At 47.1% G+C, this 22,671-nt stretch overlaps 1 protein-coding gene across 3 annotated transcripts in view; it reads left to right on the top strand.

The window, feature by feature from the left end:
* Window positions 1-22,451, top strand: part of hectd4 (HECT domain E3 ubiquitin protein ligase 4) — a 32,645-nt gene extending 10,194 nt beyond the window's left edge. The window contains exons 14-76 of one of the 3 annotated variants that reach the window (XM_030104418.1): window positions 73-143; window positions 226-331; window positions 443-563; window positions 671-799; window positions 1,144-1,268; window positions 1,630-1,783; window positions 1,904-2,007; window positions 2,140-2,338; window positions 2,419-2,538; window positions 2,629-2,733; window positions 2,859-3,022; window positions 3,132-3,377; window positions 3,594-3,786; window positions 3,967-4,071; window positions 4,174-4,262; window positions 4,340-4,512; window positions 4,857-4,995; window positions 5,091-5,235; window positions 5,346-5,512; window positions 5,632-5,778; window positions 5,865-6,049; window positions 6,235-6,388; window positions 6,475-6,755; window positions 6,885-7,071; window positions 7,177-7,258; window positions 7,370-7,572; window positions 7,725-7,860; window positions 8,060-8,242; window positions 8,423-8,587; window positions 8,700-8,869; window positions 9,049-9,164; window positions 9,260-9,363; window positions 9,754-9,915; window positions 10,034-10,182; window positions 10,309-10,388; window positions 10,639-10,802; window positions 10,903-11,140; window positions 11,232-11,368; window positions 11,469-11,595; window positions 12,162-12,299; window positions 12,428-12,564; window positions 12,703-12,863; window positions 12,948-13,129; window positions 13,210-13,415; window positions 13,508-13,638; window positions 13,740-13,945; window positions 14,033-14,212; window positions 14,571-15,961; window positions 16,054-16,261; window positions 16,348-16,571; window positions 16,673-16,818; window positions 17,057-17,160; window positions 17,781-17,904; window positions 18,141-18,331; window positions 18,444-18,590; window positions 18,690-18,809; window positions 18,896-19,051; window positions 19,149-19,252; window positions 19,445-19,666; window positions 19,749-19,915; window positions 20,020-20,215; window positions 20,326-20,548; window positions 20,830-22,451. In XM_030104418.1, the coding sequence (XP_029960278.1) occupies window positions 73-143; window positions 226-331; window positions 443-563; window positions 671-799; window positions 1,144-1,268; window positions 1,630-1,783; window positions 1,904-2,007; window positions 2,140-2,338; window positions 2,419-2,538; window positions 2,629-2,733; window positions 2,859-3,022; window positions 3,132-3,377; window positions 3,594-3,786; window positions 3,967-4,071; window positions 4,174-4,262; window positions 4,340-4,512; window positions 4,857-4,995; window positions 5,091-5,235; window positions 5,346-5,512; window positions 5,632-5,778; window positions 5,865-6,049; window positions 6,235-6,388; window positions 6,475-6,755; window positions 6,885-7,071; window positions 7,177-7,258; window positions 7,370-7,572; window positions 7,725-7,860; window positions 8,060-8,242; window positions 8,423-8,587; window positions 8,700-8,869; window positions 9,049-9,164; window positions 9,260-9,363; window positions 9,754-9,915; window positions 10,034-10,182; window positions 10,309-10,388; window positions 10,639-10,802; window positions 10,903-11,140; window positions 11,232-11,368; window positions 11,469-11,595; window positions 12,162-12,299; window positions 12,428-12,564; window positions 12,703-12,863; window positions 12,948-13,129; window positions 13,210-13,415; window positions 13,508-13,638; window positions 13,740-13,945; window positions 14,033-14,212; window positions 14,571-15,961; window positions 16,054-16,261; window positions 16,348-16,571; window positions 16,673-16,818; window positions 17,057-17,160; window positions 17,781-17,904; window positions 18,141-18,331; window positions 18,444-18,590; window positions 18,690-18,809; window positions 18,896-19,051; window positions 19,149-19,252; window positions 19,445-19,666; window positions 19,749-19,915; window positions 20,020-20,215; window positions 20,326-20,548; window positions 20,830-20,966 (11,026 nt within the window). In that variant the 3' untranslated portion in view covers window positions 20,967-22,451. The remainder of the gene's footprint in view (window positions 1-72; window positions 144-225; window positions 332-442; window positions 564-670; window positions 800-1,143; window positions 1,269-1,629; window positions 1,784-1,903; window positions 2,008-2,139; window positions 2,339-2,418; window positions 2,539-2,628; window positions 2,734-2,858; window positions 3,023-3,131; window positions 3,378-3,593; window positions 3,787-3,966; window positions 4,072-4,173; window positions 4,263-4,339; window positions 4,513-4,856; window positions 4,996-5,090; window positions 5,236-5,345; window positions 5,513-5,631; window positions 5,779-5,864; window positions 6,050-6,234; window positions 6,389-6,474; window positions 6,756-6,884; window positions 7,072-7,176; window positions 7,259-7,369; window positions 7,573-7,724; window positions 7,861-8,059; window positions 8,243-8,422; window positions 8,588-8,699; window positions 8,870-9,048; window positions 9,165-9,259; window positions 9,364-9,753; window positions 9,916-10,033; window positions 10,183-10,308; window positions 10,389-10,638; window positions 10,803-10,902; window positions 11,141-11,231; window positions 11,369-11,468; window positions 11,596-12,161; window positions 12,300-12,427; window positions 12,565-12,702; window positions 12,864-12,947; window positions 13,130-13,209; window positions 13,416-13,507; window positions 13,639-13,739; window positions 13,946-14,032; window positions 14,213-14,570; window positions 15,962-16,053; window positions 16,262-16,347; window positions 16,572-16,672; window positions 16,819-17,056; window positions 17,161-17,780; window positions 17,905-18,140; window positions 18,332-18,443; window positions 18,591-18,689; window positions 18,810-18,895; window positions 19,052-19,148; window positions 19,253-19,444; window positions 19,667-19,748; window positions 19,916-20,019; window positions 20,216-20,325; window positions 20,549-20,829) is intronic. The other 2 variants (XM_030104419.1, XM_030104420.1) reach the window with 2 other exon arrangements.
* Window positions 22,452-22,671: the final 220 nt, after the last annotated feature.

Consider the following 22,671-nt stretch of genomic DNA (forward strand, 5'->3'; position numbering starts at 1 on the left):
TTAAAAGCGCAGACTAATCGATGCAGGGTGTGATCACAGTTGAGTCTTCATGTCTTCTCTCTCTCTTTGTAGCTCAGGCTTGAATACTTTATACCAAGGAGAGGCTGAACTCAACAAACTGCTGAAATTGGTTCTGACCGAAGGTTAGTGATTAAAAAGTTAGATATAATCCATTTAAATTAGGTTTAATAGCAGTGATGGAAAGTCTGTTTGTGTGATACTCAGGTGAGAGAAACAGCGGCCTGTCTCAACTCCGAGATGTCATCCTAACCAACCTGGCAGACCAACTGCAGAAGAACCGATTTGGGAGTGAGGAGGATGATCACTACAGGTGACTGTCAACCCTGTCCAGCAATATCTTGTTTTAGTGAAACAAAAGTGTTAGGGATTCATTTTTTTGTGGGTTCTTTTCAGTTTAAAATGCTTTTTTTTTTCCAAACAGACTCAGTGATGAACTGCTGCATTGCATCCTCAAAACCGTGGTCCGGGAATCCTGCTTACTCATCACCAAATGTCAGACTGTTGCCCGAGATGACTTTCAGAAGCTGCTCTCCACTGTGCCAGTATGAAAATCAGTCCAGCTGCTCTTCGACGCTGCCCTTGCTGAACAAGATCAGATACTTTGATTGATTTGTTCCCAACAAACAAATGTGGTTTCTTTCCCCTGCAGGTGGTCTCACCTAGTCTCCGCTACCTCATGGCCGTTCAAAACCATCTCCTGAGCAACACCATACTTATTCGTCCAGATGATAGTGACGACAGTGATAGCTCCCTACAAGGGGAAACAATGAAGGTACAGGTAAACATCCCCTTTAAATACCCCTACCTCTGCATGTGGATTCTGCTTATGCTGTGTTTAAAATGAAACATCAACTAAATGAATGCAGCACTTAGACATGAAAGTTTATCAAGGGTACTACTCTGTTTAGCTTTCACTGTGGTAAGTATGTGCTGCTAATCATGTTCAGTGCCAACATGATAAGAATATATTTGATTCATTTGCGTTGATGTATCCAGTTTCATTATGTTGCTATAAAAATAAGATAAATGCATGTTCAAATTCCGCAATACATAAATATAAGCATTTCCAATTTCGGTACTAGTGTTACGTAAGTATGGGCCTATTCTGTGTGTGGTCCTCAGGAACTGCAAACCAGCATCCTTTCCCTAGCAACTAAAATCCTGGTGGGATGTGATGAGGTGCTGGAGACCCTGCAGCAGGTGACCACAGCTCTGATCAACAGCGACATAACCGACAGAGAAACCAGGTGAGCCTTTCATCTGACCTTTTTTAAACCGTGCCTGCAATCACCCACAGTAGCTCTAGTATGATCTCTATATAATGTGTATATAAATATATCTATATAATGAATGGTAATTTATTCTTTGATATTATATAAGCAACATTTTTAGGCTAATCTGTGGTGTCAACTGCTGAAACAATAAACAGACATGATTTTCTCGTTGTTACTGAAATAATATTTAGTTGAACCCGAGCACATGAGGCCACATGCGCCATAGGAAGAATAACATTGCGTTTAAATGTTTTTATGGAAGTATGTTTTTTTTGTTATCTTGTCATTCTGCTGATGACAGTCAAGAGAACTTTTAATGTTTTCTCTTCGTCAGATTGAAAGGTTTGGAGCAGGTTACCAAGGCCACGATGCTCGGGCACCTGCTGCCGGTGTTGCTCACATCTCTAATGCATCCCAACCTGCAAACACTGACCCTGGCAGATGCACTCATGCCCCAGCTGGTACAACTGGTTCTCTACACTAGCCAGGTTTGAGACTAGAAAACGTTTACTCTGCATTACATACATTTCATATCAAGAATTCCTTTGTTTTGCAAAAAAACAAAAAAAACCAGGCATCATTAAAGCGTTTTCACTTTTTGCTTTCAGACTGCGCTCTTGTTAAAGACACAGTCTCCACTCTTCACTGAAGAATCTCTGCCTATGGGTGCTGCACTGGGGCAGGGACCGAAAGCATGCACTGCTGATGACAAGTAAGTTTTCCAGAAATCTACCAAAAGAATGCTGAAGTTATTTATTCCATGAAATACTTCACGGTAATGAAAGCTGCAGCATTTCTGTTTTTTTTTGTTTCACTGATGGTTCATTTGTGTCCCCGATGTTAGAATTCTGGATGAACGTGAGGAGCCGGGTTTCCTGACAGGTCTGAAGATCCCTGCCCCCTGGGCTGCTGGGAAAACGGTGGAGACGGTGCACCCTGTGAGGGACAATTACAAGTTCAAAGAGACGGTACACATCCCGGGAGCCCGCTGCCTGTACCTCCGCTTTGATACTCGCTGCTCCTCACAGTACGACTATGACAAGGTAAAAGACTTGCGCGTGAGATTCGTGAGATTTATGTGTTTGGTAGTTTTGTTCAACACTTGTAATCTCTGATGTTTCAGTTGGTTATCTACGCCGGTCCCAACACTAACAGTCGTAAAGTAACAGAGTACGGGGGCAACACTCTGGGGTATGGAAGCCGCAGTGTCTTAGGTACTGGATGGCCTAAAGACCTGGTCAAGGTAAAGTGAACTCTTTTCCACATGCCTGAAACTGAACACATATCTCAGATGCAGTTTCAAGCCGCTGCATTCTTCAACGTTTTGTTTCAGGTTGAGGGAGACACTGTCACATTTTCTTTTGAGATGCGAAGTGGACGTGAGCACAACACTCCAGATAAAGCCATGTGGGGCTTTTCCTGCACGGTCAGAGCTCAGGTAACAATGAGCGTGAGCTCTGGAATGTATTAGACATCTAAATTTAGCATTGTCTGATCATGCTGACGCTGTGCAGCACAGAGATCAGCAACTAATTGAAGATGCTGTTTGTTTGCTGCTTCCAGGAGTCCTCCGAGGATGTCTCTGGAGGCCTCCCCTTCCTGGCAGACCTTGCCCTGGGTCTGTCAGTGCTGGCCTGCTCAATGCTCCGCATTCTGTATAATGGGCCGGAGGTGACAAGAGAAGAAGAAGCATGCCATGATTTGCTGTGCTCGAAGCTTCTGCAAAGGTGAAACGGCTAGAAACAAAAGCTGCATAGTGATTATGTGCAGCAGAATGTATGATTACAGCCTAGTATTTGATGCTGCAAACTGGTAACAGATATTTTCTTTCTATAGGTGTCAGTGGCAGGTGGAAGCAAACGGGGCTATTTCTCCTGCCCTCACCCCAAGCCCTTCACCTCTGCCTCTCACTATCGAGGAGGATCGGGAGTTCACCTACCCCTCTGACGTGCTCATCCCGCCACAAGGCCTCATGCCGGGGTCCTACTTTGACTTGCCTCGTATCCGCCTTCCTCCAGGAATCATGGGCCGGCTACGAGAAGTGTCTGGAAGGGCCCGACCACAGTTCCGTCCCAGCATCAAGTAAGTTGTTCTTTCTCTAACATGAAGTATCTCCACCAAATGGAAATTCTGCAATACTGGGTTTACAGTTAATTAAAGCAATGCTTTCTAAGATGAACCATGCATTCAATGCATAATGATAAGAAAATAGTTTCTTACTTAATTACCACCAGGGAAGTTTAAAATGTATCATTTTAAGTAATAGTTTATTTAATGTAATCTCTGTTTTCTTTTAAGGGAAGTGATCAGGCCTGATGTTATGGAAGAGGTCATAGTGTCTTGCGTGATAAAGCATTTGAGCCTGGTGGATGCCCTTCAGTCTCTTGTGAACTACCAGTACCGTGAGGATCATGCAGAGGAGTATGACCTTGTCTGTAAGATCATGGCTGAGACCTTTAAGAAGATCAATGCAATGGAACGCCAGCTTCAGGTAAGCTCATGTTGCACTGCAAAGAGCTTTCAAACACGATATGCTGTGAATTTGTGTTTTATGCATGTCGGACATTCGCAGTTTTTTTTTTTATTTCATTTAATTGAAATAATTTCTTCCTTTAGTCATTGCAAACCTGGCTCTAATTCTGTGTTAAATTGTGTTTCGTTCTGCTTACAGAGTGTAGCAGAACTGGAACAAAAGTGGCAGAATGAGGTAGAAGAGGCACAGCAAGGAAAACTGGAGAACAACACTCCCTTCTTTCATGACTATCACTTCTTTGAGGTCCATATATTCAAATAGGTTCTTTTCTTTCCAATGCTGAAATCATGATACCATACTGGCTACATTATGTGGTCATCTCAATCACTGTTTGTTTGGTTACAGAACAAAATGAAGGAGCTGGAGTTACTCTGCTCCCTGAAGGAAGTCCCGCTGGATTTTACCGACTTGGAAAATGTCGTCCTGGCACTGAGGCAAGTATTGAAATATGATCCTGCTCACATTATCTTCAGCCAGTTCATGCTCTGACGTCACACATCTGCATCTACAGGGAGAAGTTCTTTCAGGACGTGAACATCACGCACATGAAAAGCAGCATCCCGCTCAGCAAAACCAAAACGCTGGTGAAAAGTCTGATGAATCGCACGGAGCTGCTGCTCCACGTCACCATCGCCCCACACTGCAGGAGCCTGACCACGACGCCTGCAGGCACACCAGGCCCAGGTATACGCTCAATCCTACACACAGATTTTTGTCTTCGCTGAATTCTGAGAACAAGATTTCTCTCCTCCACAGACAGATGTCTGAGACCCATATTGCAAAACCTCAACACTACTGAAGTCTCCCATAGCAAGTGTTTCTGTTACATTTATGAATACATTGATGTAGCTCGTGGAAGAGTCGGATGCTAATTAGTTTGAGTCGGTACACTGCATGACAGCTGTATTTCTGTCAGTCAGTATTCTCATCAGTGATTTAATAATTCTTGCATAAAGAGATGTTAATTACTCAGTAATCAACTCTCAGGAGTCAAGAGTTTCACCCAGTTCTTCTCATTTTTGTGTCAGCCTCAGCCAAGTCCGTGTCAGATGCCAAGACGGTGATCCCCATGGTGAAGCAGCCAGTCTTCTTGCGCAGCATGTCTGCGCCTTCTGACTTAGAGATGATTGCAAACCAAGACCTGGAGTTCACACATGCTCCCCAAAGGTATCTGTCTGTGTTTGGTATTTCAACGACTTACGGGAAGAAATTGTGGAAGTTCAACTTTTTCTTTTTTCCATTGTTTTCTTTTTTGCCTCCAGGAGGCGGCATCATCCTACGAGTCACCGCAGTAGCTCATTCACTCTCCTGCAGTCTCTGGCCATCGAGGACAGCAGAGACAAGCCAACATACAGTGTGCTGCTGGGGCAGCTTTTTGCCTTTATCGGGACTACCCCTGATCAGGCTGTGAGTTTCTTACCCAAGATCTTTTTTTTATCAGGTTGTTTCTTCACGTCGCTGTACGAGACCACGTTCCTGCGTTCTGGCTTGACATATTTTATGTGTTTCGTCTGCAGGTGTCGAGCAGCAGTTTCCTTTCTGCTGCGCAGACGCGTTGGAGACGAGGCAGCACTCGGAAACAGGCTCTGGTTCATATGAGGGAGCTGCTCACTGCTGCTGTCAGAGTGGGTGGGGTCACCCATCTTGTGGGGCCTGTCACTATGGTGCTTCAAGGCGGCCCAAGGTAAATGGAGAAGAGCAAATATCAACGCACTCCCTCTCTGAATATCAACTCAAGCATAATAATATAACTTTTAACTCGTGGTTGCTCAACACAGCTGTGTTTGTGTGTCGTCTGTGCAGGATTGAGGAGCTCACCTGTGGTGGAATGGTGGAACAGGTGCAGGAGGCCTTCGGGGAGACCATGACGTCTGTCGTGTCGCTCTGCTCTCGTTATCCCATTGCTTGTGCCAACAGTATTGGCTTACTTTGCACAATTCCCTACACCAGGCAAGAGAAACCGTAATGAAAATCGACATTGCTCCATTAATGAAACCTCCATAGATAATGTACGTTTGTTGTCATTGTGACTGTAGGAGTGAGGAGCAGTGCCTCGTCCGAAGTGGCCTGGTTCAGCTTATGGACAGCCTGTGCAGTCTAAGTGGTCAGAGGGAATGCAGCTCGAATGAGAAGCAAACCAAAAAGCAGAAGGTAGCCACCATGGCTTGGGCTGCCTTCCAGGTGCTCGCCAACAGATGCATCGAGTGGGAGAAAGTCGAAGGTAAAGCAAATTGTCGCTCTGGCAGCGTTTGAACAATGACAAAGTTGGAAGGTGCTGCTTTTGATTTGAAAAAGCCACTCACTGTCAAACAGAATTAGGATATCCAGTGTGTTCCACAGTGAGCTATATAGGCTGTTGAATGCTCTTCCCACTGATCAGTAATCGGAGACTTGTCCTCTGTGAAGGTGGCTCTACTGATGCAGTTCATTCAGGTCTGGCGCGGCAGGTGTCCAGCCTGCTGACCAATCATCTGGCCAGAGCGACAGAGTGCTGCGGGAACCAGGCAGCTGGCAACGATGCTTTACAGGATGTACTCAGCTTGCTCAATGATCTTTCCAGGTACGTTTTATACCTTGTATATCTGTCAAGCATCACTTACGATATGATTTTATGTGTATTATATGTCATTTTCATTTATATTCCAGGAGCCACATAGGAAAAGCTATTCTGAGCCAGCCAGCTTGCGTCTCTAAGCTCTTGTCGCTGCTACTTGACCAGAGACCCTCTCCAAAGCTTGTGCTGATCATCCTGCAGCTGTGTCGAGCTGCCTTGCCTCTCATGAGCGTGGAGGACTGTGGTAATGTGGCCCTGCCCTCGTGGAGCTACTCCATCAACACACTCGACGCTGAGCAGCAGGATGCCAGTGACCCAGCCTCACGGATCGCTGCGCTGCTGCTTGCTAAGCTGGCAGACTATGTCGTGCCAGGTTTGTCTCTTTTACCATGATGTACTTGCATTATATAAGTGTGCACTTGAATCTATTTTCTTCCTTGAAACACGCTGAAAGGATGATAATAGAAAAATGTTAACATCTGAAATTCTTTCCTTTTGCCAGGTTGTCAGACTCTCCTTTCTCCCAGCTCGTCTGAGCCAGACACCAGTCTGTCCCGCGCCAGCTCCAAAGGAGCTCTCAAAAGTGAGGATGTTGGGGAGGAAGGCGAGGCAGTCGATGGCAAGCTGTCCATTTTCATCCACAAGCGGGAAGACCAGTCGTCCCATGAGGTTCTGCAACCACTTCTCAGGTAAGATTTCCACCAATATTATTGTTGTTTCTCATTGATAAGCTTAGTCCGAGTGTCTGCATTTTCAGTGTTTTTCTTTTTTTTTTTTAAACTTCTGAAATGTAGCAGTTCTGAGGGGCGTCCGTTTCGACTTGGCACGGGAGCAAACATGGAGAAGGTGGTCAAGATGGACAGAGACATGACAAAGGTACAGTTGTGATATGACCAAAGAAAAATCTTCAGTTCACATTAACTGTGGGAAAACTCCTGTTTGTGTAGCTACCATCTTTATCCCTTCTTTATTTTCTACTCTTCTCAGAGCGGAAGCTGCGAGGTGATTACAGAAGAGGCATCTGCTGCCTTGAGGAAAGCCAACAAGTGGGCCCAGTCTGGTCTGATCGTGAGTGTTGGTCCACCTGTGGAGACTCTGGCCCAGGAGACGGCTGGAGGCATTACCACCGGCGACAAGAAGAAAACGGCTCAGACTGCTGTATGCCGAGACAGGAATTCTGAGTTGGCCAGGTGCTGTTTTTTTGATGACGTGATTTCTTATTACACGTTACAGTATTTCAGTGTCTTTGTAACAACTCTACCGTATTGGATCAAGATTTACATCCCAAAACACACTTTTGTTTGTGGTTGCGAAGTCTGTTTTTTAAATCTGCCTAAAACAGGTCAGACCCGGTTCGGCCATTTATCAGCGGCCACGTCGCCAACAGTATGGCCGCCGAGGTTATTGCTCTGCTGCACAGCCTGCTGACGGCTCCGGAGTCCAACACAGCCCAGATCTGGACGAGCACTGCTGAAAAGGTAAAGCATATTTCTGTTTACTGCAGGAGTTACGCTCGTATTTGTAACTGAGCTGCAAGATTGTGTGGAAACTCACTCAGTCATGAATCAATAAAAACCATCTCCAATCCCATCTCCAAATGATTTTTTCACGGTGTATGTGCGTTTGACATTTATAATGCTTTTCGTCGTAACCCTGATGGTTTTCTCATTGTGCTAGGTGCTGTCTCGAGCTCTGATGTTTATCCCTCAGCTGGGAAAGTACGCTGAGAGTATTCTGGAGAATGGCAGCAGCAGTGGAAGAAAATTGGCCAAACTGCAGGCTATTGGCAGACAGGCTGTGGCTGCACTCTGTGCCCTGGGAGGTTTCAAAGAAACCATTAAGATTGGTTCTGAGGTCCAGGTTAGTTCAAAGGGACAACATTTCTATGTACATGAATATATTTATATATTCATAAAATCATAGTGTACATACATTCCTCAACGGTTTTCCTTTTTTTTCATACTAGTCAAAACCTGTTTGTTGTTGAAAGCATTGAAATGTAAGCAGCTGTCTCATTGGATGTGACTCCTCTGCTCTCAGGTGATAGGTAAAGGCGTTCTGGGGAGCGTGGGCATAGTTATGTCCATAAATGAACAGGAGGGCATTGCAACAGTCAAGTTTCCTTCTTGCGACTACAGAAAGGCTTGCAAAGCCTCAGACATTCTGACAGTACCGATATCACGCCTCTGCACTCCAAGATCCGAGGTGAAGGATTCCACTATCAGATCCAGGGCAGTTGTTGTTATTGTAGAAAATAGCAACCTGAGTCTCACTCCGGTCTCTCTCTTTTTTTCTCCTTTTGGCTGACTTGCGACAGGCTCTCCCACTCTACAAGCTCTCCATCACGGAAAAGGTGGTTCAGGCAGTCCAGTCCATGCTTTTGCCACAGGAGGGCAGTCTCTCCATTCACACGTCGCTGCCTGCCACGGGAGATGGCTCCAGCCCAGTAATGGCTGCAGTTCGGCTGCTGGCTGAAATCAGAACACGGTTAGGATGCTCTTATTTGGTTTATTTTAGATTCTTCCCTGTACTTCAATATCCTGCAAGTCTTAGAATAAATCTATAGTGTTAAATAGTGCTGTTCTTTATCTGTCTAATCAAATACAGGGACAGAAAATATATTAGATCACAGCGAAACCAGCAAGTTCTTGATTGTGATTTTTCAGGGCGTGTTTGGTGATGGCTCAGCTCCTGGAGGATAGTTCCTTCTGTGAGGAGTTCATTCAGCAGTGTCCTGCAGCTGTCGAAGTTCTCAACTTGGTTGCACAGGAATGCAGTCCTGGTGAGGATGTCGGATTGTTCATGCAGCAAAAATGTCTCCGGAACAAATCAAGTTGGCAGCTGTTTGAATGTGACAGATGTTTTCATCTTGTGCAGGAGAGCGTCTTGGCATGGTTGAGGCTCAGTGTGAAAGAGTGAGGATGCTGTACCGGGACTGTGCTCGGCCGCCACCTCCGCCACTGCAGACAGACAGACGGCAGGTACTCGCTTCACTGTCTATTGTTATTTCTTGTATGTTTGCAGAATCAAACAGCAAATGCAAGAATTCCCTCGTTGTGTACACATGTGGAAGAAGTTCATCAGAACACGTGCACTGAAAAAAAAAGGGAAAACAGTTGTTAGTTTGCATAGACCACATAAATAAAATGTTTATAAAACTACATTTTTGCAGATAGAATATGACATATACATAAACAATGGCTTGCTTTTCAAAGAACACTCATCAATGTCAGAAATTATTTGAGTTCTTTGGAGCATTTTTGTCTGACCACTGGAGGAACTTATTCTATGAAAGTCTCAATTTTTTTTTGCAGTCAGATCTTCTCTTCCCACTAATCTCCCACTAAAACATTTGACGTTTGTCTTGGCAGCCGAAGGAGATCACCTGGTGTCCGTCTCGAGTGTTCCCTCCAGTCCGCGCGTGCATGTTCTCATCTCGTCTGACGTCAGTCACCTTCTTGGCTGATCCGAGTGCAGGAGGAGGTCTTCCCAGAGGCACTTTCATCTATGCCACCTCTCCTGTACCGATTCAGGTGGACACATACATTCAAATGCTCCGCTTTAATAGTATCTGCTCATACACGTGTAGGAAAAGGTATCAGTGAGTAAAAATACGGTGCTGATGTCATGATCCTAATCTTCTCTTTGCAGGCGCCGTCTTTTTACTGGGAGATAGAAATCGTCTCCTATGGAGACTCTGAGGAGGACAGTGGTCCGATTGTGTCCTTTGGTTTCGCAACAGAAGCAGAGAAGAGAGACGGAGCCTGGACAAACCCCGTTGGCACTTGTCTGTTTCATAAGTACGTTGATTGAGATTTGAGATTTTACTGTGTCTGTCTTGTTCTGTCTCTGACTTGATTTTTGACTGTTTTCCGATGCTTCATTTGTCTCTGTGTATCTGTCTCTCGTCTACCTGTGTGTGTTAGCAATGGCAGGGCGGTGCATTATAACGGCTCCAGTTTGCTACAGTGGAAAAGTGTTCGGCTGGATGTGGCTCTCCTTCCTGGTAAGATTGAAAACAAAATAGGTCTATTTAGAATGAAGTCTTTCTTTGTTTTGTTTGTCTTAGAAATCCATACAGCAATGTCTGGCACTGTTTTGGAATAAACTCATTAAATAAATTCTATACGAACTGGATGTGTTTTCCGAGAAGTATATTTTATTCGCCCTTCTGAAGCTGTTTCCTGTGTTAGTAAGCGTTTGTTGTGAGCATATTACATGTATACAGCAGTGATGCTGAGTTTGCGTAAACACAGGTGACGTGGCGGGAATTGGCTGGGAGCGCTCTGAAGGCACTCCTCCGCCCCCGGGTCAGGCTCCTAAAGGCAGAGTTTACTTCACCTACTGCGGCCAGCGGCTCAGTCCCATTCTCGAGGATGTAGCTGGTGGAATGTGGCCCCTGGTGCACATCCAGAAAAAGGTAAGCATTCACAGGTTGAAATGATGCGAGAAGAATTTTTCTTGGTTTGTTTAGAAAACCATTCATCCTGAATCTTTGCTCTTCTGATTCTGTTTGATAGAACTCAAAGATTCGTGCCAACTTTGGGAACCGGCCTTTTGCATACGCAGAGGGACAAGCACACAGAAATGCTGCAGACTTGTGTGTGGACCTAGCCGAGGAAATAAGTGCAAATTTTGAAGCGCTCCCCTTTGCCATGGCCTCAGACAGCGATAATGATGCCGGGGCAAGTGTCACTTCAGACTCCGGCTCTCATGGACCTCCTTGTCGGATTGCAGCTGTTGCTGTTGCCCAGCAACGTATGTTTCCCGCCATCATCTCGCTTCTGATCCGAACCGTCATCTTCGCTGTGCATGTCTGTGTCCAGTCTAACTTGTTGTGCTCTTGCAGAATACAACAGCGACCTCTCGTGCCATTACAAGGTGGAGTTGAGCTACGAGAACCTGGTCACCTCCGGGCCTGATCCTCATCCTCCACCCATCGCAGACGATGAGAGCGATGACGAGGATGATGATGACGTCCCAAGAGTCAGTCAAGTATTCACTACTCCAAACTGTGTTTAACAAATAGTTGTATGCTTTTATTTTTTTTTTTTTACCATTTCCTATGGTTTGTGTGTGATTGTAGGAGGATCACTATGCCCTCCTGGTGAAGGCCTGGGAGACCAAAGTGTTCCCAACAATTCGAAGGCGGTTCCGTAATGAGGCCGAGAGGAAATCTGGCTTGGACCAAATCAAAGGAGCTCTGCAGCTGGGTAAAGAATGAGTGAACTTCAGTAAAATAGGACAGCAATGCACTGCGTTCAAAATATTTATCTTCTGCAGCCATCACATTTAGAAAAAAGAAGGAATAAACACCAGAAGAAATTTGTTTTCAGAAGGATGAAAGCATTTACGATTAAATGAGTGCTTTTTTTTCTGGTACCTTTTAAAGCTTCAGAAACAATGACATAAATCAGAACATTTTGTTAATTAGAAACTGGAACAGAATAGGAATGTGAAAAGATGGAAATCCCACTGCCTTTTGCTTTCTCTCTAAAAGCAGTCGCGCTGTTTCAGTGCTGTCAGTTTTACTGGCAGTAATTTAGGTGCACTCAGGCAACAAGAATTTAATGATCCTCAAACACATCGGAACAAGTAGAATAACTGAAGGATAAAATCAAATTTGAGATTAAATTAATTGACATTGCAGAGCTTATTTAATGCAGTGTGTGTTAGATGTCAGTGTTGATTGAATTGCAGGTGAAATTTTAACCAACCCCACGCCTGTTGTATCACTGTGACACTGTTTATGTCAATGTTTTGTTTTCACTGGAAACAGGAATGGTCGACATCGCCAGACAGACCGTGGAGTTCCTCTATGAAGAGAACGGTGGGATTCCTCGTGACCTCTACCTCCCCACGATTGAGGACATCAAGGACGAGGCCAACAAATTCACGATCGACAAAGTCCGCAAAGGTACCCAAGGGAATTATCTGTTGTTCAGGAAATAATCTAAACTCTAACCAACGCTCACCGTCAGTCAAGTAAGTAGTGTAACGTAATATGTAATAACCGATGGTGATTATTCTGCTTTTTCAATGCAGGCTTGACTGTGGTCATTCGATGTCCTGACAGCAACAATACAAACAGCACCACAGGCGGGACCGCCCTGCCCAAGTTTGCTATCCGGGGCATGTTGAAGACCTTTGGTCTGTATGGTGTGGTGCTAGATGTGGACTCTGTAAGTATATTCCTTACTTTGATACTTTTTAGCAGTAAATTAAATTCAGTTTGAAACACCACTGCATGTGGAAGTATTCAGATGACATCCTCACAGTGAAGCTAGAATTCAGCTGTGTGTTTTCTGTGTGTTTTTCAGGTGAATGAACTGGTGCAGGTGGAGACATACCTGCGCAGTGAGGGGGTTCTGGTGAGGTACTGGTACCCTATCGAGATGCTGGAACGTCCGCCCGCCGGGTCTCGACGCACCGCGGCCAACGGCCTGGTCTCACTGGACAGCAGCAACATTCAGATTCACAGGTAATAGATATGAATCCAGCGGCGATGAAGATCGCTGGCAACCTGCACACGAGCTAAAAGTTACCTCTGCTGTTTTGTCTTCAGGGAGCTCCTTCGCTGTGAGAGTGCGCTGGCTCGATTGTACTGTCGCATGGCCTTGCTCAACATCTTCGCCCCCAAGAGTCCCCACACCTTCACGCGTCTCTTCCACATCCCTGCTATCCGTGACATTACCTTGGAACACCTGCAGCTTCTCTCCAATCAGCTGCTGGCCCCGCCCCTTCCCGGTCAGTGTAAATGTGTATTTTCAGTAATTGTTGCGCAACGCTTTCGTTCTCTGCTGATCGTTGCCGCGTTCCTCCTGCAGATGGCACTATTAGTTCTAGTTCCATTCTGTTGGCTCAGTCGGTGCTTCACAATCTGGAGGGCCAGAGCTGCTCCCCCACAGACCTGTTTTACCAAGGCAATGCTCAGCCCATCCGGGAATGGCTGACAGTGGCCATCACTCGTGCCTTGCATCAAGGAGAGGAAAGCTTGCTGGAGCTTACAAAGCAGATCTGCTGCTTCCTTCAGGTCAGCTCTTCATTTATTTTTACAAATCTGTCACCTGAATCCAGACGAACAGACTGCTGACTGTTGGTTTATTTTTCTGTTCACTTTGGCAGAATGCGCCAGAGCAGTTCACGTCCGAGGAGTTCCCCGTCACAGAGTCAAAGGTCAGCATGGACGTCAGTTTCCCAGGTGCTGCGTTTGTCATCGTGTCCTGCAAAGAGAGCCAGCTCGGCTGCCGGAAAGAGTAGGTCACGCCGCCTTTTTCCAGTCATTAGTAATTCATGATAAAAGCAGTTTTCAGTGTTTCTTTAATTATTAATCCACACATGCTTTCCACTCCATTAGCTCCAGTCTGTACAAGGCGCCCTGGGCTCGAGTCATGGTGTATGGGCTGGGCCACAAGGTGCGGAGAAACGGCCAGCTCAATCTGATGGAGGCTGTGTGTTTCCCTTTGGATGCCTCACCTACCAACACAGGCCTTACTCCCCCTCCAACGACCAACCAGTACCCCTCCGTCATCATCCCGACGGATAAAGTTCACATTAAACTAGGTGGGTTTCGTATTTCATACAGGCAGTGTTAAAACTTTTTGTTGCTCAGTGAAAGAGAAATGGACTGTCCCGCTATCTTCTTCGTAGGGGTATCGCCCCCTCCTGGTGCTGTGCTGGTGCTGCACTCCCTCCCACTGGAGTTTCCTCTGGCCATGGCGTTCGCTGAGCAGCTGTTGACGTGGAAGCTGGGAGAGAGCAGTGAGCGGTCGGAGGAGGAGTTGGACACGGTGCCCTCGTCGGTGCTGCTGCAGGTGGTCGAGCTCCTAGGTAGGATGGACACCGGTTATGGTGAAATTTAACGAGTCCTAATTATTGAGTTTTGACGTGAACATAGTTATTATCGCAGTGTAATTTGGTTAATATGGTTTAATTTGTTTTGTAGCTATTGAATATTTAAATGTGAAATTGTGAACTTTTGATTTAAACTGGGGTTTTTTTTCCCTTTAATTTAAAAATTCCCAAAATCTAATGGTTCCAACTCATTAAACATTGTGCTTATAAGTTGTGTATGCCAATTAAATCCCCGTATTCATCATTCATGGCCACCCAGACTTATGAAATACAGCATACGGCCCAATGAAAAGACATGTTCCAGCTTATAATGTTTCTTTCTCCCGGTTATTAGGTGGTTTGCTGTGGACCACTGACCTGGCTCCCTCCATCAAGGAACTCATCTTTCACTTGTTAGCTGAGCTGTTGAGAAAGATCCACCACTTAGAGCAACGCAAGAGCCCTGCTGGCCTTTCCAGTTCAATCGCTCTGCTGCTTAACCCCTGCCTGGCAGTGCTCATGGCGCTGCAGACGGAACTGCGCAAACTCTACGACCGCGAGACTCAGGGATGGTCTGCTGGAGGCGCCGGGGCAGGGGGGTCCTCGTCTGGAGGGATCGCGCTGGCTCTGGGGGCAGAACAGAGTCGCTTCTCCACCTACTTCCACGCCCTGATGGAGGTGTGTCTGGCCGTGGCCGAGGTGACGCTCCCCCTCAACGTCAGCGGCTCCTCAGTGGGAACCCTGTCCTCCACCAGCGCTCCCAACCTCAGCGATTCGTCCTCGTCCTCGTCATCGTCCCCGGGCCAGACGCCGCAGAGCCCCAGCCTGCTGTCCAAGCGCAAGAAGGTGAAGATGAAGCGCGAGAGAGCGGCGGCCGCGGTGGCGGCGGCGGCCGTGTCTGGGAAGCGGGGAAGTGGCGGCGCGAGGCTGTCGGAGAGCGACAGCGCCCTGCTGAACATGGCCGGGAGCAAACCCGAGGACATGCTGTGGTTCCACCGCTGCCTCACCCTCCTGATGATCCTGCGACATCTGGCCAATAAGGACCCGCAGGGGTTAAGCGTCACCAGCGACGCCGTGACGGACGCCTGCCAGGCCCTGGTGGGCCCCACCGCTCACAGCCGCCTGCTGGTGCTCTCAGGGATCCCCACGCATTTAGAGGAGGCCGTGGTCCGGAACGCCATCCGCCGGGCCTGCAATGCACACGGAGGCCTCTTCAAAGATGAGGTTTTCATCCCGCTGCAGGAAGAAGACCCCAAGAAACCCAAAAGCGGAGCGGCGGTTTCAAGCCCCCAGGATGGCAAAGTGGGCCCCGAGACCGAACGGCCCTTCCCCAACAACGGGGGTCCTGAAAGCCCTGACAGCTCCAGCAGTGTGACTCCAGCGATGAGCGTGAGCGCTTCGGCCTCCACCAGCCAGACCTCCATCTGCAGCTCCTCGCAGGGGGTTTCCCGCACTGCCAGCGATCAGGAGCTGTTAGCCGTCCCACCTCTCACCCCCGCCGCCGCCGCATCTGCCGTGCCGTACCCCCAGCAGGGCCCCCAAGACCCGCAGACGGTTTCCAGTCAGGAGAGTCTGGACACCTCTCTGTGCAGCACAGGAAGCCTTGGAAGTCTGGGCAGTTTGGGGGAGCCCGTCGATAGCGCAGAAACACCCTCGGCGTCCGACGGCGGCTCGATGCACACGGTCACATCCCAGGAGAGCAACGCCGTCACGGCCCGGCCCATCAAGGGCTACGCCGTTATTGAGGCGAGTCGACGCAAATCAGCGTCTCTGTGTAATGTCACTCATGTCTGTAGGAAATCAAACCAAAATCTGAAGGAACCTTTCTCTGACTGCAGGTTCGCTCTCGAGCCAAGGTGGAAAAAATCCGCGCCAGTCTGTTCAACAGCAGTGACCTGATCGGTCTGTCCAGTCTGGAAGGCGAAGAGGAACTGATGGAGTTAACCAACGAGGAAATCCTCACCGCCTCCAGCGTTAACCAGAGCCTGTTTGACACGCAGGGCAGCTCTGCCCTTGAAGACTACTTCCTGGACAAATCAGTCAAAGGTTTGTGTTTGTCTTATTGGGGGTCTTCCGTGTTTTACTGAATGAAGTCAGTTCTGCTGAATTAAAGTCTGTTTCTGTGTTTCAAGGTGACAAGCTCGTGCCTGGCGCTCGAGACGTTCTCACGGATATTTTTAAGAGCTGTGTGCACTCGGAGCAGATGCTCAGTCTCACCCCAGCCAAGCCTGTGAAAGTGTCCGACATTTACCTCAGCAAGGAGCAGATCAACTCTCAGACACCAGGAAACTTACTGCACACTTTCTTCACCAACGTTCGACCTCCCAAGAAAGTACTTGAAGACCAGCTTACTCAGGTAACGGCAGCAGTTTGTCATGTCGTGGTATACGTGCTTAAAGCTTGCAATTTTGACCGTAAAGTGCACACAAATACCTCAACTCTGTGTCTTTCTTTTAGATTCTGAGGAAGTATGGAACCCCCAAGCCCAACAAGAACAAATACAGCAAGGCAGGGAAAGAGCAGCATCAAGGGAAGGTGGTGAGCACCAAGAGGCCCATCACCAAACCCCCCACCAAGGAGAAGTCTGTGCTCAACAGTGTCAGGTGAGGCTTTTAACCCGTTGATGAGTGAATATCGTAATTTAAAATGAGAATTTTTATACTTGTCGTTTTCATTTCTATGGTTTTGTTTTTGTCTGTACTATTTGCACGTGTATATTTCTAAATATTTCATGTTAACCACCTTGTTAGTGTCATTAAAGCTCCTCAAATTGCTCTTCTGCCTGAACAGTGAGCATTTAATTAAACCTTCCGTGTCGTTCCTGGCTCTCGTCTCTGCTAGGACTGCACTGAGTGAGAAGAAAACCGTTTTGAAGCCGAAATCTCCAGAGAAATCCAGACCCGAGGAGAAAGATGTGGAAAAATCTCCCGCTAAGAAAGCTGAAGGTTGGCAGTAATCAAACACACATGTATTACTGAATATATCAGGTTAACATTTTGTTTTGAAAGAGTTTCCTGCAAAGGTAAATTCACTAAAGGATTACATACTCCTCTTCTCAGGACTAACCTAATTATATTTTACTTTGTAATGAAACTTTCAACAAATTCCTTCACTGGGTGGGGAAACGGTCAGGACAAATTAAAGTACCACAGATTTATCTGACAAGGTCTGCATTAAAAACACAAGTTCTTCAGTTCATTATGGATAACTGTATATGGATAACTTCGATCTTTTCACCTTGTAACTTTAAATCATTCTCAGTTAATGCATAGAAATAGAATGTCCAGATACTTGTGTTCAAATGTAGACAGTAAAAGTAAAATACCATAAAAAGAAATGCTTACTTAAAGCACAGGCGCTTGAAACAAATACTTTTCACCTCGGTACTTAAGTAAATTATTAAAAATGAGTAGAAAACTCCTAAACTTGTGAGTTTCACTTGCTGTTTTGTACATTATTGAGATTTATGGCATATTCCCATGTTTATTCCAGGTTTAGAAACTTAATAGTTGATTGTTCAGCGCTGTGCTTTTCCTAACTCTCAGTGCCACTTTGTTTTTTTCAGTCCCCGAGGAGAAGTACCTGACACTGGAAGGCTTCCATAAATTTGCAGTGGACCGTGCCAAGCAGGACATCCGCAGCGTCTGGAGGGCCATTCTGGCCTGTGGCTATGACCTTCACTTTGAAAGGTCAGACTGGGAAAGTTACACTCTCATAACTCAGCGCTCACACTGCTGTAACTCAGCGCAGTCACACACTTTCCTGACGCGGAAATGTGTTAAGCTCATCATGAATTGACAAAAAATTTCTTCTCACACCTTCAGATTTAAATACTATTTCACTGAATTAGAAAGAGTCTCTCTTCGTATTATTCTTAGGTTAAAGTTAAAGGTGTCTGTCGTAACAGTAGCTGGCTCTCTGTTAGGTGTACCTGCATCGACACTCGCCACGCCCAGAAGGCGTGCAGGAAGTGGAGTCTGGAGATGGACGTAGCGTTGGTCCAGTACATCAACAGACTGTGCCGTCACCTGGCCATCACTCCGGCCCGGCTGCATCCCCACGAAGTGTACCTGGACCCCAGCGACGCCGCCGACCCCCGCGTGGCCTGCCTGCTCAGTGGGTCACCGCCCTGATCTTATTCAAACAGTGGAGATTTCGATTCAAAACAAGTTGATTCTTTCAGCGTCTTTCCGCAGACACGTTGAGTTTTCCTCCCTGGTGTTTGCAGATGTGCCGGTGGAGAGCTTGCGCCTGCGCTTCGCTCTGCTGCAGTCCCTCAACAACACCCTGGAGAGTTTCTTCCTGCCACTGGTTGAGCTGAGGCAGACGCACACTTACCAGAACAGCATCGCAGCGCTGTTAAATGAGGCCAAAGGTGAGCTGCGTGTGTGTGTGTGTGTGTGTGCATGTGCTACTCTATCGTGCAGCTTTGTTTTTGCTGAAGACATGTCATCTCCGTCTGCTCTGGTTTCAGGTCTCATCTTCTACGACACGAAGGTGACTGTAATGAACCGGGTGCTGAACGCCACGGTGCAGAGAACAGCTGACCACGCTGCTCCTGAGATCACTCTGGACCCTCTGGAGATCGTCGGAGGTAGACATTCCCGCGGCTTGTTTTTTCAGGATTCGGATGACTTGTTACATCAGCGGACGTCACTCTTTTCTGGGGTCGCCTTTCAGGGGAGATCAGATCATCGGAGAACACGTACTTCTGCCAGGCGGCTCGTCAGCTGTCCTGTGTGCCGTCGTCACAGCTGTGCGTCAAACTGGCCAGCGGAGGAGACCCGACCTACGCCTTCAACATCCGCTTCACCGGAGAGGAAGTCCACGGCACAAGTTAGACCTTCGCCTCGCTCTGTCTCCTTTACTGCCTTGCTCTACGCTCGGATTTCTTTTGAACCCAACTGTGTCTGTGACGAATGTCTTTCCGCAGGTGGCTCTTTCAGACACTTCCTGTGGCAGGTTTGTAAAGAGTTACAGAGTTCAGCACTTTCCCTGCTGCTGCCCTGCCCCAGCGCCGCAGCCAACCGCAATAAGGTAAAAATTATTTGGACATTTGGAATTTCCCCCCAAAAAAAGGCTTAATTGACTGTTTAACCTATTCCGTATGTTTTGTCCTCACAGTTCCTACGCTCACCGACACTTTAAACAATCATTTCAATCTGTTACGTCAGTGACTGTAGCACGGATCACAGTTTTTGTTTTGTCCTTTTCCTTCATCGTCCTCAGGGAAAGTACATCCTGACGCCGTGCCCCATCAGCTATGCAGAGGAGCAGCTGCTGCAGTTCTTCGGTCAGCTGCTCGGCATCGCCATCCGTGCAGATGTGCCACTGCCTTTAGATCTGCTGGGCTCTTTCTGGAAGGGACTGGTGGGCGAGCCCCTGGACTGCGAGCAGGATCTGCAGGAAGCCGACGTGCTCACCTTCAACTACGTGAAGAAATTTGAAAACGTGAGGATTTAGCATCGCATCTCCACCTCTTCCCCTCATGCCAGCATGCGACCCTAAACTGACCCCGGTGTTCATGCTGCAGGTGACTGATGAGGCCGAGTTGGAGGCCCTGTGTGCCGAAATCTCCTCCCAGCACCATTCAGGAGAAAGCCCCGACTCCCCGAGCCGGCCCTGCTGCACTTTTACCTACGTCACAATGACGGGTGAAGAGGTGGAGCTGTGTCAAGGAGGGCGTGGCCTCACTGTCAGGTGCTTTGTCGTGTTTGTTCTCCTCATTTGCCTCCGAGCTGCAGCACAACACACTCTGCCTTCACTCCGGATGCGCCCTAATCTCCTTGTTTGTGTGTGCTCAGCTGGGAGAACAAAGACGTGTATGCACGGGCGGTGAGGAGCCTCCGCCTGCGGGAGCTGCAGAACGTGGAGTGCATGACGGCGGTGCGCGCCGGGCTGTCCTCCATCATCCCCCTGCAGCTGCTCACCATGCTCAGCCCTCTGGAGATCGAACTGCGCACCTGCGGATTGCCTTACATTAACCTGGAGTTCCTCAAGGTAAAGACGTAACACCCCCCCTGCACTGGATGAATGACGGACAGTATAGCTTAAAATTTGAAGTCTTTCTTTTAAATGTGATTTATCCAATCCGTCCTCTGCCTCTTTAGGCTCACACAATGTATCAAGTCGGTCTGATGGAGACCGACCAGCACATCGAGTTCTTCTGGACCGCTCTGGAGATGTTCACCCAAGAGGAGCTCTGCAAGTTCATCAAGTTTGCCTGCAACCAGGAGCGCATCCCCTTCACCTGCCCCTGCAAGGACGGCGGTCCCGACACGGCCCACGTCCCCCCATACCCCATGAAGATCGCCCCTCCCGATGGAGCTGCAGGTAACGACTGTCGCTGCGCGGCGCAGAAACAGCTGATAGCCGTTATCAAAGAAGACTTTGGACACGTTGTCCGTCATGGGATTTATTAGGTTTATGTAAAGGAGAGATACTGAGCTTGTTTACATGCTGAGTCAAAATGTAAAATCCCAGATGTAAACATTCCACCTGCTCTGTTTAGCTACACATAAGATACGTGGATTTACTCGCGGACTTGCAGGAATAACGGTTTGTCTTCAGTAGTTCCTGCTGCTTTGTTCTCATTCCTCCCGTTCCCCCTCCAGGCCAGCCGGACTCGCGCTACATCCGAGTGGAGACCTGCATGTTCATGGTGAAGCTGCCGCAGTACACCTCTCTGGACGTGATGCTGGAGAAGCTGCGCTACGCCATCCACTACCGAGAGGACCCGCTCAGCGGCTGAGCAGACCCGACGACCGAAACCACCCGGAGCAAATGTACCCAACACCTCATCCTTCCTTTGAGCCTTTCCTCCCCTCGCCCGGTCCAACACAGTCCTCTGCTGCACAAACCACAAACTTTCATTAAACACATTTTGAGCTGCATTTTTAGGTTTGTTTCTGTTCATCCCTTCATTTTTTTTTTAAGTTTTGCCAGCGCTTCTTGTGTCATTATGTTTGACATTATGTTTGTTTTGAGTGAATTCAGGGAAAGAAAATTTGAATCAGCACTGATATTTGTGGAAAAAGTCTCTGTTCTGGTTGCACTGAATGGAAGAAACGGCATTGAGGTGAAACAACTGTGAGACTTTTGTTTTGATCTCCCTTTTATTTATTTCACTGAAGTTCTGTGAATTTTCCAGCTTAGCAGGATGTCTGCACTTTAAAGTTGCAAGTTTAATTCATGACCGCTGAACACTTGAGCATCGAACGAGTAACGCGGGCGTCGACAACAGAGTGAAGACGACAGACAGGCTTTTTACTGTCCCGAAGCTTCGCCCGGCTGTCTCCCCTGCGAGGGGCCGATGCTCTGAACCATTGCCTTTTTGCTGTCGGAGCCTCCCTCTCCCTTCCTCTCCCTCCTTCGAGGGGCCGATTTTGATGCGTGAAGAGAAAATTTCAGAGATCTATCTATCAGACGCGTGAAGACGGAGGTACGACCTTTACCAGGAAACTCCAAATGTGTGATGCTGCCTATTTTTTTGACGACGTCAGCTGTGAGCAGGCAGGAGATGTGAACAAGTGCTGTACAGGATATTATGTAGTTTACTGCCTGTTTAAAAAAAAAAGAAAAAGAAAAAAGAACTGCTAATGGACAAACTAACGTATGCCTATATAAACTGAGTACATTTTATTCAAGGCTCAGATGAGAGCGTATTTAAGTCCTGTAAAAAGTCATATTGATCTATTAGTTTATGAAATTGCTTTTTGACTTTCTTTTCTATCCGAGCAGCGGCAGCAGCGTGGTCGGTCGGTCGGTCGGTCGGGTTAGATGGGACGATAACCGAGACCTGCCACTTCCAAAAATACTTGCATTTTAGGCTTAAGAAGCCTGTGTTGGTGTGACGAAACGGGAGGGAGATTTCCTGAGCTGCTCTCCCACATCGTGTGCTACTGCTACTGAATGTGCAACAAATCCTCTCCGCCCCCCACCCTAAAATACACAATCCACACACACACACACACACACACACACACACACACACACACACACACACACACACACACACACACACATACACACAGGGGGGAAAGTGGCGGTGGATTATTATAAGTTCTGCCTTTTTCTTTTTAGTTTGTTTTTAAAAAATAGGATTTTCCTCTAGGCTTTATTTTAATTTTTTTTTAAATTTTTGCTTTTGTTTACATCGATTTCCCCATAACCAAATGTTTTAGCTGTGTAAAAAAAAAAAAATGAAAAAATGTGTAAATACAAAATTATGTTTGACGGCAGTTTCTATAAATTGCTAAATTCATGTCACCTTATATTTTTAGTTCCTTGGTTTGCACTACTCTTCCAAGTAAAGATTCTAAAAAGAGCAAACTCTGTGATGTCTGTTGGATATCCAGTTTGTTGTGTTGTTATTTTTTATGAATTTTTTGAAATACCAATAATCCTATCACCTTCGTCTTGTACTCAGATGGATTCAACTTCTTCTACTCATGGTG

Source organism: Salarias fasciatus, chromosome 12, assembly GCF_902148845.1.
Source record: "Salarias fasciatus chromosome 12, fSalaFa1.1, whole genome shotgun sequence".
Classification (NCBI taxonomy): Eukaryota; Metazoa; Chordata; class Actinopteri; order Blenniiformes; family Blenniidae; genus Salarias; species Salarias fasciatus.